The sequence below is a fragment of the Schistocerca americana genome, chromosome 1, assembly GCF_021461395.2.
Source record: "Schistocerca americana isolate TAMUIC-IGC-003095 chromosome 1, iqSchAmer2.1, whole genome shotgun sequence".
NCBI classification, from domain to species: domain Eukaryota; kingdom Metazoa; phylum Arthropoda; class Insecta; order Orthoptera; family Acrididae; genus Schistocerca; species Schistocerca americana.
Genome location: NC_060119.1, coordinates 838,024,370 through 838,040,250, shown reverse-complemented (window position 1 = coordinate 838,040,250; position 15,881 = coordinate 838,024,370). Strand labels below are relative to the sequence as shown.

Sequence of the window (15,881 nt, the reverse complement as noted above, 5' to 3'; positions counted from 1 at the left end):
AGAATCCTCCTAATTCCTTTCTCTGTCCATCCGTTCCTCCCCCTCTCACTACCTCCTCCTTCCAACCCCCCTCCCCACTAATGCTAGTCAGCCTATCTCTTGCGCACCCCTCTCGTATTCCACCTCCCCCACTGCCTCCTCCTTCTCCTCCTCCTCCTCCTCCTCCTCCTCCTCCTCCTCCTCCTCCTCTCTCTGTACATTTTCTCCGCCGCTCTGTCCTCCTTCCCATCTCTTAGACCATTATTGCTCTTTCCTTTCTTTGTCCATATCCTTCCCCCCCCCCCTCTCTCTCTCCATCCGCTTCTTTCCCCTCTCTCCGTAACCTCTTTCCCCCTCTCTCTGTCCACCTTCTTCAACCCCTTTCTCTCTCCACTTTGTCATTCCTACCACAGTAGGAGGCTGTTGGCTCTTCCTCCACAATATTCTTTCCAGACAGTAAGTACTACAGATACCAAGTTTGGTTGAAATTGATCCACAGATTTACAAGGTGCTTTTTACTCGGAACTTTTCGTGTGAATTATAAGGTCGTGCCCGAAGCGGCAGCTTTACTGCCTAAGCATCAAAAATGTAGTAAGCGATAAACTTTCTTCCTTTCAACATTCAGTGTAGGACGTCACCGAGAAAGAGTATTATAAAGCTTTGTAATTATGTGTAAAGTTATTTGCAAGCCACCATGTCCTCTCATTCTCAAATAATGAATGAATAAAGTGTGAGTACTCGCGCGTCGTGGACTACACTTCTTTTTCATCCCCACCTCTTTGATACTTGGTTCTTAGCCTCATACAGATTCTTTCGATACAGTAAATCACACGTGTACTAAGTTTGATTGAAATCGGTCGTGTGGTTTAAGAGGAGTTGTGGAACATACATAGATACATACATACATTTTTATAATGTGTATGGACACAACATTTATAAATTACTATAGTCCAGGAAAAATGCAATGTTTACATTCGTGTATGGGAAATAGAATAATAAATATGAACTAAAGGAAGGTAGATTTAAATTAGCAGCGCTAGCAGTAGCGGACAAGAGAAAAGAGTGAAAGAGGAAGAGAGGGGTCGAGGGGGGGGGGGGGGAGAGGAGATAAAACCACAATTAATGATAGTAGTGGTAAAAACTGTGACGCGACTGATAATAAAATGAGAAACGAGCCAAGCTGGGAAGAGATGAGAGCATTTGCTTTTTTGTTTTGACAGTGGGAAAACTTTTTTAAAGGACATCATATTTTCCGTTCACTGTAGAAGTTATTTATTTCACAATTACAATTTCGGCCTTTGGGCCATTTTCAACTGGTACTGCAAAAGATTTTGCTTCAGCACATGCCACACTTAAAAATCCTCCGTCATGTAGATGTCATCGTCAGAAGTAGGCCTCTTCACTGTAGAAATACCTGTGACGACGACAAGTATACATGTCGGAGGATTTTAAACTCTGGCATGTGAAGAAGGAAAATTGTTTGCAGTACCACTTGAAAATGGCCCAAAGGCCGAAATTACTATTGTGAAACAAATAACTTCTACAGTCAACGGCGAATATGATGTCCTTTAAAAAATTTTACATGGTGTCAACTCTGACCGTGAGAAGTTAATCACAGATAAAACTGTCTGTGTGCGTTAATTCCTGGGGGAATTTTACGGTGGTGACATAATGAAGAGCTTCAGCTTCTTCCTAAAAGCAACAGAGCACTGAAGTGTGTACAGAGTGCAGGGAGATTGTTGCGGAGGCGGACAGCAGCAACAGAGAAGGAGTTTGAGGACGTTTTTGTTTGATGGATGGGGACAGCCAGGGTACTAGATAAGTGGGACGTTAGGTTTAGATTAAGAAAGGTCTTTTTATTTGGCTACTCTACAAGTGTGTCACGAAACTGTAGCGCATGAATCCCACTGTGTACCAGGACTGAAAAGATGACCTGCAAAAAAAATTGATTACCAATTTCATTGAAAATTTATGACCACCCCTCCTACCTGCTTCGTCGTGCATCACCACAATCGCCAAAGCTAAACGTTTTCTGTCTGGCAGGGAAAAACTTTGTTCGTATTTTTCGAAGTAGTTTCCTGTTACAGCAGGGACTGCGTACAGCGTTCCTCAAATAAATTCAGTTTCAGAAGTGATTCTGGAAGGTGTGCAAAATACATGATTACGAAGTTTTCAACTCAGAAATTTCTGTGACAGCAAATGTACATGAAATACTAGGTATTCTTTGGAATAGAATTGATGCGTCAACGATTGGTATGGAAAATTAGCCAGTTTACCTGTTTCCAAAGTACATTTGTGCACAAATGCATTTTACTGACTACAGACGATTAGTTTTAAATTTTGCGATGCACCCCTCTTCTCGCATACTCTTTTTATCCATTTGATATGGAATATTTGCCCATAATTTACCAGTTACTGTTTTACAGCCCACAAGATGACTTGTTTTGCGTCCGAGGAAACAAGTCATAATATTTCCGGCGGATGAAATCTGCTTATTCCTTCGCTTTTGGGAGACAGCCGTTGCGTTGACTGCTGTTTCGTTTCTGGTGTGAAGCACTTCACTCGGGTCTCACAAAAGAGTAAAAAAAATGACACAATACCAGTTGAATTATTTTTAGAATGGTTCAAATGTTATTCGTACGTGGCTGAAGAAATTAGTTTTCGCATTTGCTTTCCGTCTGCACTCAACAAATGTACTACCCTTGTTTTATAATGCTCCTTCTTAGCTAGTTCATGTAAAATGAAGCATACCACTCCGTATAATATACAAATAGTGACAGCTGTTTGATACACCTTTAACCGGTGATTGCGAACTTCCTCTTTTCTTTTTTTCATTTGCTGTTTGTAGTTTTGGGGCAAACATACATACATTCATAGCGTTGATCATCGAAGCTAAAGCAATGTTCAGTTCAGTAAACAATTTCTCAGTTGTTAGAAAGTCAATGAGCACGCTCCTCAGAGATCATCACTAACTTTGAATTGATTCCCGTTAACAATATCAACAATGGTACTGGAGTATATCCATTTGAAAGTAATACACGTAAAACCATTAAAAACAATAGTGCACGTTTCTGTAATCGCAATAGAGGTCTTTCCATACTGTACTTTCTGACGGATACTTGACATAGACGAATTCGGTACGTTGGAAATGTGTGGCTAGGGCCTCCCGTCGGGTAGACCGTTCGCCTGGTGCAGGTCTTTCGATTTGACGCCACTTCGGCGACCTGCGCGTCGATGGGGATGAAATGATGATGATTAGGACAACACAACACCCAGTCCCTGAGCGGAGAAAATCTCCGACCCAGCCGGGAATCGAACCCGGGCCCTTAGGATTGACATTCTGTCACGCTGACCACTCAGCTACCGGGGCGGGGTTTCAGATACCCATACTCCTTGGTGTCAGTTGTCACCAGGCCCCGCCACGTGGCATTTACTCGTGCTGCTTTACACTGCTTCTGTGCCTTGCAACTAGCTCCTGACGCGTCTGATCTTTGTCGACGGAAAACTCCTTCATATCTATCGATCGGCTTTTGCTAGCTGTTCCTGTCGAAGCTACGAATATTAAGTTGACTTCTCACGCCCAGAACGACAGTAAAATGGAATTATGTTTAAAAATCCCTACGAGATCTGTCATAAGGTCGGTCTCTAATACGCTTCCCGTCGATGATACCTTAAAATGTAACCTTCGTTCCCTGTGCCCAACAGCGTAACATCTGCTACCGAAAGTATGGTGGCAAAACACGACACTCACTACTTTGTGATCTGCAACGCTTAGATAATTGCATTTGTGGTATACCTCTGTATGCAGAAAAGGCACTATTACTCTCTTTCCCTAATTTGTACGTTTATAATCACCACCACTGGATTTCTGCGTGTCAACAGACTGACAGAAATGAGGCAGGAAAGAAGTTGTAACTGGGTCAGGATGGTTCCGAATCTTGTTGACGTCGTTACAAGCCACATTGTTGATGCAGGATGGAAGACAAGGCAGCTGGTATGATTAATCATCTCTTCGGTGCTCGAGGAATCACACAGACAGTGACAACAACTATACGTTTCTTTACAAGGTTCATAGAGCAGCCGAAGGCGCCACTACAGTGGTGTGTGACGTCTTCACGCAGCCGAGGCCGCATCGGCGTAACAACAGTGGCGTGCTGGATGTGTAAGAATGTCAGCTGTCGAAGTTGCTTGCGTCAGCAGCCTTATAACCGGAGGAGCACCAGCGGCTCGCAAACAACTGAAGCCGTGGAAGCGCCGACCACCAACACCAGGAGAAAGCAGGCTATGAATGAGACACCCTCGGACTCGGTCAGTGAACCAAAGACGCCTGGGTTGTGTCTTGGAATCGCCTGAGGTCAGCCAGCAGATAACTCCCAGGGTCCTCGGTCCACCGACCGAGACTGAGGATGCTTCATTCCTGACCTGTTGTCACCGAGTGTTGGTGGTCGATGCTTCCGCGTCTTAAGCTGTCTGTGAGAAACTGGCGCTGCCTCGTTTCTAAGGCTGCTGATGCGAGCAACTCTGACAGGTGACATCTCTGCACGTCTAGCACGCCACCGTGTTAATGCTGGTGTGAGCTCGGCTGCATGAAGACATCACACGCCATTGTAGCGATGCCTTAGGCTGATGTATGAGTTCTGTTAAAGAAACGTATTATTATTCTCACTGTGTGCGTGATTCCAGCTGACCACTGCGGCGGCCCGGGCCTCGTATCACGCTGGACTGACAATGTCCCAGGCCCGGGAGCAGTAGCGTTCTGGACGTCTTGTAACCTGCTCGCTTCAGTACAGTAACGCAGACTTAGGTCGTATTAGGTCACAACCCTCCCAGCTTTCCGCAACGGAATGCGCTGGCACCCTTCCACTAGCTTGGTGCGAGTTATAGAAAGGACTCAGTGCAAAGTAGACACGTTAGCAAAGACATTGGCAAATTATTAAATCCGTCCGGTTCGAGGACGATTAGTGCGGGAAAAACAAAACATCTACATCTACAACTACCAACTACGTATATACTCCGCTAGCCACCAAGCGGTGTGTGGCGAAGGGCACAATTCGCGCTTAAGTCATATTTCCCCCTTCTGTTCCACACGCTGATCGCGCGAGGGAAAAACGACTGTCTGAACGCCTCAGTACGAGCTCTTATTTCCCTTATCTTTGAATGATGATCATTACGTGATTTGAAAGTTGGTGAAGATTGGATTTCGGAATTTAGTGAGCAGCCCCTTCTGTTTAGCGTGTCGTCTATCTGCAAGTGTGCTGTCCGCAGCTCGTGGTCGTGCGGTAGCGTTCTCGCTTCCCACGCCCGGGTTCCCGGGTTCGATTCCCGGCGGGGTTAGGGATTTTCTCTGCCTCGTGATGAGTGGGTGTTGTGTGATGTCCTTAGGTTAGTTAGGTTTAAGTAGTTCTAAGTTCTAGGAGACTGATGACCATAGATGTTAGGTCCCATAGTGCTCAGAGCCATTTGAACCATATTTTTTGCAAGTGTGCTCCACTTCAAACTTTCTATGAGATTTGTAACGCTCCCGCGATGGGTAAATGTACCAGTCACGAATCTTGCCGTTCTTCTATGGACTTTCTCTGTCTCTTGAATCAGACCCAACTGGTAAGGGTCCCATACAGACGAACAATACTCAAAGACCGGACGAACCAACATATTGTAAGATATTTCCTTTGTTGAAGGACTGCATCGCTTCAGGATTCTACCAATAAACCGCAATCTAGAGTTCGCCTTACTCGTTACTTGTGTAATCTGATCATTCCATTTGAGATCATTTCGAATAGTCACACCCAGATATTTGACTGATGTTACCGCTTCCAAAGACTGATCATTTATTTTGTACTCGTACATTAATGGGGATTTTCGCCTTGTTATACGCAGTAGGTTACACTTACTAATATTGAGAGATAACTGCCAGACATTACACCACGCATTTATTTTCTGCAAATCCTCGCTGATTTGCTCACAACTTTCGTGTGATACTACTTTCCTGTAGACTACAGCATCATCGGCAAACAGTCTAAGGCCGCTGTCAATACCATCAACCAGATCGTTTTTGTAAATCGTAGAAAACAGCTGACCTATTACGCTACACTGGGGCACACCTGATGTTACTCTTGTTTCTGTTGAAGTTACCCCGTTCAGGACGATATACTGCTCCCTGTCTGTTAGAAAACATTCCGTCCAACCGCATATGTTATTGGATAGACCGTAAGCGATCAGTTTTTGTAGCAGGCGACAGTGCGGAACTGAGTCGAACGCCTTTCGAAAGTCGAGAAACATGGCATCAACCTGGGAGCCGGCATCTAGAGCCTGTTGTATATCATGCACAAAGAGGGCCAGCTGTGTCTCGCATGACCGCTGCTTCCTAAAACCGCCCTGGTTTCTGCAGATGAGCTTCTCAGAGTCTGGAAAGGTCGTTATGTCTGAACACAAAATATGTTCCATGATTCTACAACAAATCGATGTCAGTGAAATTGGCCGGTAATTATGTACATCCGATTTTCTACTCTTTTTATAGATTGCAATGACGTGGGCCTTCTTCCAGTCCCGTGGAACTTTCCGCCGTTCTAATGATCTCTGATAGATGACGGATAAGAATGGTGCTATATTTGTAGCATAGTCAACATAAAATCAAATGAGCAGGTGTATCCACTTATTTGCGTCGTGACTGTGGTTTCCCCACATAGAAGTACGTTTGAATAGAAACAATGTCAAGGTCGCCGTCCTTCACCACCCCCACTCCCCCTGAAGCGACCAGCAAGTAGCCAGGAAGCAAAGCTCTGATCTCTGTGCCTCGCCCTCGTGCCGTGTCCGCAGGAGCTGGTGTGGGAGGAGCTGCGCGCGCTGGGCCGGCGGCCCTGCCTGGAGGACTGCGGGTCGCTGCCGCGGCTCGAGGCGGCCATCCTGGAGACGCAGCGCATCCGCACCGTCGTGCCCGTCGGCATCCCCCACGGCGTCCTCCAGGTACTCACAGTGCTGCGACAAGGCAGCGGCCGCCGCGCTTTCCATACGCCATACCACTCTTATTATTATTATTATCGTATGCATAAATTACAGTAATACACATTTAGCAGAACAAAGAAATATGTATAAAAATGAGCATGTGACATTGCATACAGTACAAAAGCTTTAAAACGGCCCATACTACACTCGGATGTTGATGGACTCGATCCAGCGGAGTGCCTCGTGGGATGCTTGATGGAGCTTCACAATGCCACCAGGGAAGCGTCTGATTGGACATTCATTCACAATGTGGCTCATTGTTTGGGTGTCACCACAGTCACACACACTGTCACTTGAAAAGCCCCACTTGTGCAAGTTGTATTTGCACCCACCTTCCTCAGGCAGATATGTTTAACTGCACCCACACCTCCCTTGCTTGGTGGAAGCCTGGAACTGGAACTGTTGGATTGTCTGCAAGTTCGTGGTTTCGAGTTGTCACTCACGTTTCCACTGTGCATTCTGGTCGAATCCTGTGGATAGCATTTGGACTCCCATTTCATATGCTGGTGTGCTAGATTTGAGGCGTTTCCTGGGCAGTGATAGCAAATCGTCATGAAGAGGGATCGAGTTGTTTTCAGAAACTTGCTGACAGAGGCTGCAAAGAGCAGCCTTTCGACGGAGGTCTGTTGGACAGATGTTTAAAAGCACTGGTAGCCAGCAAGTAGGAGTAGACCGGACTGTACCACTAATTATACTCATGACTGAGTTCAGTTGGACGTCTACTTTCACTACGTGGGTGCTTCGGAGTCGAACTGGTGCACAGTATTCTGCTGCAGAGTATACCAGTGCAAGGGATGCTCCTCGGAGGACTAATGTGGTTGCTCCCCATGTACTGCCTGCCAGCTTTCTCACAAGGTTCACTCATGTTTGTAACTTCTTGTCCAGACTGACTACTAGGTATTTTGGGCTTTCGTTGTATCTGACTGTGCCAAAAGGGCCGAACTTTGGACTGATCTTTGCTGATGAAAGGCGATTAGAGAGGTGGAACAGGCTTACCCCGGTTTTAAAAACATTGGTCTCAGTCGCCATGTCCCAAAATACTCATAAATTTTAATAAGGCTGTTCGTTAAGAGTTCTTCACATTCAGACAGGTCTTCACTCTGATATGAAATTGCCAGGTCATCTGCATATTGAAATTTTCGGCAGGACAAATTCGGCAGGTCAGCTATGTATAGGTTGAATAACACTGGGACACGAACAGAGCCCTGAGGTAATCCGTCATTGAGTACATGTAATTTGCTTTTCCCGTCTGTTTGACGTAGTTTAAACAGCGATTACGAAATTAACAACAATATGAAACCATACCACTCTGAACAAGGTGTTAAAATATGGCGACAGATTTTTTTAGCGCATAAGATCACCACGTGTTGTTTCCAGAGAAAGTTTATAGTGTTTGTGTACATTTTCCTATTTACTTGTCTTTTCCTGTTGCTCATTTTCAAAATGTTCCAATGTGTAACCCCAGCGTTTATCGATAAATTTATTTCCAGTCATCTGTCTTGGTGAACATTATAAAAATTGGCGAAGTGCTACAATAGAGTAAATAAAAGAATCATCATGCAGGAGCAAAAAGGTTTCATATGAATGACGACTTATTCAGACAAGCTACTTGAAACGTTTTGCACCACCCTCATGACTCATTTTTCTTTTAATTGGAAGGCTTTTTTTCACTATCCTTTTCATCACAGGAAAACGCTACATCCAGCCTCCTCTGAAATAGAGCTGAAAGTGTCTCATTACTGCACTTCAGTATGGTGTGCTACGCCTCTAATTCTGAATGGCACAACGCGGCTTATGTACACTGTCCTGTCAACACGCTTGAAGGGTCATTAAAAGTTTACACCAGGCAGTTATGAGTCGTCCCCAATATTATTGCACCTTGCAATGAGGGCACTTTTGTCGTCTTACTGTGAGTTTTTATAGTAATATTTGACGAGAACACACTGAACCATTTGATAGTATATGCAACCGTCTTGAAATCATTCATAATGCAATGCGTTTCCCTTAGTCGTCATTGTACTTGGTGTATAAATGCAGACTGAAGCGACGAATGAAAATTCGTACCAAGGCTGAGATTCAAACCTTGTTCTCGTGCTCACTAGGCAGATGCACTAACCATTACGCCAGACCTGCACAGTGGTTTTGCACAATTGCACGGAATACCCTAGCACGCCTCCCTTCTAAATCTAAATTCCCATTACATTCATCACTTCAGGCTGCATATACACATCATACATGTTTGCGACTTGAAACGTCCCTGGTGCGATATAGTTTCAATCGTTCGATGCTGAGGCGCTATTCCAATACAGCTGGGGAGCCTCTGCAATCTTGTTCGAGTTTAGACGGAATTCCGAGTGTCCATAGGCGCGAATGGAAATTTATATTGAGGAGTATGCGTGCTAGGGTATTCCGTAACATTGTGCAAAGCCACTGTGCCGGGTTGGCGTAGTGATCAGTGCATCTGCCTCGAGAGCGGAAGATCCGGGTTCGTATCCCGGCCTTGATACACCAGATACGTTTCACTTTTATTTACAAAGCATCGTCTCCAGTCGTTCTGGAAATATGGATACTTATGTTTGTATGTTAGTACACGTTGGTTGTTAAAGATTAAAAAACAGTGTTTCTTTATAAAATTGGCATGTAATTGATTTACGGTGTTTCTGCCTCATGTTCATTGGCTTGCAGAATATGTGAATAAGAGACAGAAACATGGTAAAAAAAATTACATACCAACTTCATAAAGAAATACTGTTTTTTTAATCTCTAACAACCAAACTGTGCTAACATACAAACATATGTATCCATATTTTCAGAAAGACTACAGAATATGTTTTGTAAATAAATACGAAACACCTGTGATGCAAAATTCTCTTTAATTAACTGCAGTAAAATTAAGACGGGGAAACTAGTGATAACATATTGCAGATGACTGGGACCAGCTGAAACTTGCTGTGCATTGTCGTAGGAACTTTCCTCGCACACTGGAAGATCTCAGAGGGCGCTATATGGAAGACCGAGACAAGCCCGAGGAGCCCTTTCAGGACAGCATGCTAGTTGGATCCACATGCTAGAAATGATATCCAGAGCAAGTTTTGAATTCACATATTTGCAGTTTCGAACAGATTCCCTTTATTTTGTTTAGAGGTTTGCTTTTATTTCACAGTGTCGTTAATTGCTTTAGCTTTTTCAGCATTGTTCTTTCATTCCTCGCTGCACTTGCATTTAAGCCCACACACGTTCGTTGATACGCAGGTGGTACAATCTTTTTCTAATCAGTTTAAAAGAGATAAAACGCTCTTGCACTTGTTTTATTATCTATAATTACATTAAGTGATATTAATACTACAGTAAAAAAAATCACACACTAGGGTTTTTACGAGGGTAATCCCAAGAGTAAGGTCTCCTATTTTCTTATAAGTACATAGATCTGTTTATTTCTACAATGGTTTACATCAGTTTACAGCTTGAACATTTAGCTATTTTTCGACATAATCACCATTTCTGTCGATGCATTTTTGTAGACGCTGAGGCAGTTTTTGTATGTCCATGTTACACCAGCTCGCCGTCATGCAGCGAAGAAGGATGACGCCCCTGGCGTGATTGTTGCTTGGTCTCAGGTGTAAAGTGGTATGCTGAGGTTTCGTCACCCGTGACAATTGAGTCAAGAAAGTTGTCCTGTAAGGCGGTGAAGAAATGCGCGGGAAGCATCAACTCGTTGCCGAATGTGGTCCTGAGTCAGGAAGAGTGGCATCCACCTTGCGCACATCTTCCGGTAGGCCGCCTGGTGTGGCCGAACGGTTCTAGGCGCTTCAGTCTGGAACCGCGCAACCGCTTCGGTCGCAGGTTCGAATCCTGCCTCGGGCATAGATGTGTGTGATGTCCTTAGGTTAGTTAGGTTTAAGCAGTTCTAAGTTCTACAGGACTGATGACCTCAGATGTTAAGTCCCATAGTGCTCAAAACCATTTGAACCATTTTTTAACCTTCCGGCAGTTCAATGCTTCCGTTAAAACTCTGTGAGCGGTGCCTCGGGAAACCTCAGGAACCAACGTGCAGAAATCACCCAGGGTGATCAGCCGATCTTCGCACATGCTTTACTCAACCTTCAACACTGTCTCCTCAGAAATTGACGGTCTCCCGCTCCTTTGTTCGTCGTGAATTTCGGTCCGACCAGCTGCAAACTCTCTACACCACTTACGAACGTTTTTGACATCCATGCACGACTCACCATACACTTCCGTCAATTGGCGATGGATTTCAATCGGCACAGGGCCTTTGCGTTCAAAAACCTAATAACTGCTCGCAGTTCGCACTTGACGGTAACATCCAATGGGAGCTCCATTCTCAACGGCTGCCAAGCCACGACTGAGCGCCTCAGCGCGGCGTGCACATGCTTACACACAGCGCGTGAAGCACTCTTCATAACTGTGTGACCAACTGCCACATAAACAGAGTTCTGTACTTATAAAAAAATAGGAGACTGTACTTTTGGGATTACCCTCGTTTAAATTCTTGCGATATAAACTGTTGTCATATGTGATTTAAATGTATTCCGCATTGGCCAACAATGATACAAATGAATGATTAAATCTACACAACAGAGAACCAATATTACCAAAATTGATTTTCTATAAAAACGCCAGTACTATGAAAAGAGACTCTGCAGTTCAAAGTGTGGAATCATCCCGTTGTCGGAATTCATGGTGTTACACAAATTTTAACAAAATTCAGCTTTTTTCACTGCTCGACCAAACTCAGGAGCTAGTTACCTACAACAAAATTAGAGGAACATCCAGAGACAACAGGATGAACAATAGATGACAATTTCTTTTAGCCTCTGGACTACCTTTTAATCATTTTTTTCGGGTAGGTTGCCATAGGCATAAATTTATTACAAGACAATTCCATTTTTCGTCTTGGTATTGGCCTGTTAGAATACAGCTCTCTGTATTGTAAGAAGAATTTCTGTTGTGTCCTTCAGCTTCCCCGGTAGAGCTGGAATCAATTCTGGTTCAAATGGCTCTGAGCACTATGGGACTTAACATTTGAGGTCAGCAGTCCCCCAGAACTTCGAACTACTTAAACCTAACTAATCTAAGGACATCACACACATCTATGCCCGAGGCAGGATTCGAACCTGCGACCGTAGCAGTCGTGCGGTTCCCGACTGAAGCGGCTAGAATCGCCACAGTGACCGGCTCGGCATGCGTTAATCCAATGTGATGTTGAAACACACTTCCAACTGTAGTGCACAGAGATGAACAACTTGCTGCCAATGAAGTTACCACTGTATTTTCAATACATAGTAACCAGCGTATTTGTTTTCTTATCCGTTGTACCCTTCGCGACAGTAGAGTTGTAGGAGGACTCCAACATTGTGCCAGTATTCAACACAAAGATGTACGGTGCATTCTGCCTTCAGATACGGAGTCCGTCATCTCTTATTGACGGCAACTTCTGTGGTCCATAGCGGCCGGTCTCCTTCCTTCTCACAAGTTTTATCACGCAAAAAACTATATCAGCTGCATCTTACGGATTGCAATTCGTGTACATGACCACTAGCCCCGAATCGGATACTGAATTCGAAATTAATTATTAAAACAATCTAAAAAAAATGGTTCAAATGGCTCTGAGCACTATGGGACTCAACTGCTGAGGTCATTAGTCCCCTAGAACTTAGAACTCGTTAAACCTAACTAACCTAAGGACATCACAAACATCCATGCCCGAGGCAGGATTCGAACCTGCGACCGTAGGGGTCTTGCGGTTCCAGACTGCAGCGCCTTTAACCGCGCGGCCACTTCGGCCGGCAAAACAATCTAAACAGACGTTTATACAACGTGACCGGTTTCGATCACCACATGATCATCTTCAGACCTTCAAAACTGTAATATGACATAGGATATAAATTAGAGAGACACAAAAAATGAACTTAAAATTAGCTATAAAATTATAGAACATAGATATTACCCATATTGATGGACAATAGCTGTACACGGAAAAAGAACCGCTGAATGACCATAGTTAACCGCTGGAGAGGGTAGCGCAGGTATTTCTTAAATACTGGAGTCTCCGCCTATTGCTGACAGCATGATGTCAGCATTAGCGAATCAGGCATAAGTTGAAAGAATTATATTCAAAAAGATGCATTTATTAGTAAATAGAACGTCAAAATTACGTAGAATAATTGTATAATAAAGAAGAAACAGCTTGTTACTCCAGCTATTGTCAAATAAATATACTAAGAACTTTAAAAATGAAACAAATAGACATCACGTTCGTTGTGTATAGGTTGTTCTCTAGGGGCGTGCTGGAAAAATAGTTAAGATGTTGTCGGTTTCTATGGAAACGGCGTACGCTGTTTAAAAGGTGCAGCAGCAGGACGATTTCCAAAAAGATGGTGATGAGTATCGATAGATGATGTCCAGCACATGACATTCCATAGATGTACGAAATAGTTGCTTACTAAGGAGATGATAGATTCTGAACTCGGGCGGTTTCCATTGAAACATTCACAAATGTCGATAAATGTAGCTCAGTAGAGAACGTTCCATAGCTGTAGTCCCAACCTGTAAATTAGGTACTTAATTGCTCGGAATAATTTCCGCGTGCGTGAAAATGAAATCTTCAACGTGAAATCGCAGTAGTTTAGCATTTAGAAATGACTTATCTCTGAACATCGCCTCAGGAAGTCAACGGGTAGCCAGATCCATATCGTATTCAGATCTTACTCAACAAAGTACGAGGGTGAGTCAAATGAAAACCTTAAATTTGTAATAACAAATCGAAATTTCTCGCCGTTATACTGTAAGTTGGTAAGCGTGCTACAAACAGCGTGCAGAATGGCCTGTAGGTGGCAGCATAGTGCAGATGCACACATACCGTTGCAGTATCAGTGTAAGTTGGTCGCCCCACTTGCGACTTGCACCAGGGAAGAACAGCGTTCTGTTATTAGGTTTTTGCGTAGCGAAGGTGTGAAACCTATTGAAATTCATCGACGAATGAAGGTTAAGCACGGTGATGCATGATTGTCACAGCAGCAAGAATGATTGCCTATCGAAGCCGCGGGGTCCAAACGATACATATCGAACGTGCGATCGTAAATCAATCATGCAACTCTGGTGGCGGGCATTATGAGTATGTTTACGGTGGTCACTACAGCAATGACAAAATAAGAGGGTTACAAAAATACTTGCAATTGCAAAGGAGACAACTTACCTTACTCGTCGTCGGTGTTGTGGCCAAGTTAAAGTCCATTACGGTGGTCTGGATGGCGCCATTCCTCATCACTAAGTGATTTCCATATGTTTGGACAAGTCAAAGACGCAATGGGAGGAAAGAACTTCCGTTCTGATGAAGAGGTACGTCACGCGGTGCATGAGTGGTTGCGCGGACTACCAAAAGAATTTTTTCTAAAAGAATGTATGCACTTTGTAAGCGCTGGAGGACTTGCATTGAGCGTGGGGGAGATTATGTTGAAAAGTGATACAGCTTTGTACCACTTCTGCACAATAAATAATATTTCAAAAAATACTTAATTTTTTCATTTGAATCACCCTCGTATTAATGACGTAAATGTGGAGGGGGAACCGTGGAGCGCGCTGAGTGCGGTGTCTGTCCGCAGGACATGACGCTGGGCGGCTTCCACGTGCCGAAGGGCACCATGGTGCTGCCGTTGTTGTGGGCCATCCACATGGACCCCAAGGCGTGGACCGAGCCAGAGCGCTTCAACCCGGCGCGCTTCCTGGACGACGACGGCCACGTAGTGCGCCGCGACAACTTCATACCTTTCCAGACAGGTAAGAGGAGCTGCTGCTCACACTACTTCCTTCTTTTCGTTTCTCGGCTTTCCTTCCTTTTCAACCTTAGGGTGTACATTGGTAGTCATTGCACAACATATCATTTCCTGGTTTCGTCTGCGTGCTGCTCATGCGCCGGAGCCTATTTCCGTGGTCAGTGGAAAAGAAGGTCCCTCTAACCAGGAGATGATGGCTTGATCTTTTCCTAATGCTCGAAAATGGATTTGGAAGGAGGTCTATTGCGTCTGACTTCCCATTTTTGGAAAGAAGCTTATGGAAATCCTGCAGCGAACAGCACTTTACAGAAAGCTATTAGCGAGATCAAAAAACGGCCAATGGAAGCGCCCGATCTTGGGTTTGACTGGTTGGAACGGCTAGATTTTACGGGAATTTAGAGGAGCGAAGTCAGAAGTTGACGAGATCCTTCGCGCTCACCAAAGTTCCTATTTAAATACTGAAGAATTACAAGAACCAGAAGTACTTTCCGGTTTGTGGGGTAGAATTCTGTTTAGACCTATTCCATTTTTCCAGACGATTGTTGCCTTTTAGTGAATTTACAAATTCTCTATAGGAAGAGACATCTTATACAAGGGAGTTCTAGGAGGAATAGTCAGGAACGATGATTCTAACTAAAAAAAGTCTAGTAAACATGGGCTCTGAAGTGCACATGAGCACTTCTTCGTCGTCGATGCTGTGAAACACATTTACACTCATGCGCCAAAGAAACTGGTATTGGCATGCGTACTCAAATACAGGGTGGTTCTAAAGTCACTATACATTTCAGTGATATAGTAACGGAATATTTGTTTCTTGCGAGTACTACGACAGAATGCTAACCAAAGAAGAACAAATCGCTGTTGGTTCTGCTCTTCTTCGTGGAATGACGTATTAACAGGTGCGGACAGACTTCGCCCGTCGATTCCTGAAAACAGGCCCCACCAGGCTTGCTATCAAGACCCTAGTCAATAAATTCCAGCGTACTGGTAGTGTTGCAGATGAAGAACGTCCAGGGAGGCCGGCCATAACGCCAGACACCGTGCAAAAAATGGCTCTGAGCACTATGGGACTTTAACATCTGAGGTCATCAGTCCCCTAGAACTTAG

At 44.2% G+C, this 15,881-nt stretch overlaps 1 protein-coding gene across 1 annotated transcript in view; it reads left to right on the top strand.

Moving 5' to 3' along the window:
- The window catches only part of LOC124546658 (cytochrome P450 306a1), a 382,827-nt gene that overhangs the window by 359,092 nt on the left and 7,854 nt on the right, over positions 1–15,881 (top strand). The window contains exons 6-7 of the mRNA XM_047125053.1: positions 6,796–6,942; positions 14,604–14,778. Of these exons, the coding sequence (XP_046981009.1) occupies positions 6,796–6,942; positions 14,604–14,778 (322 nt within the window). The remainder of the gene's footprint in view (positions 1–6,795; positions 6,943–14,603; positions 14,779–15,881) is intronic.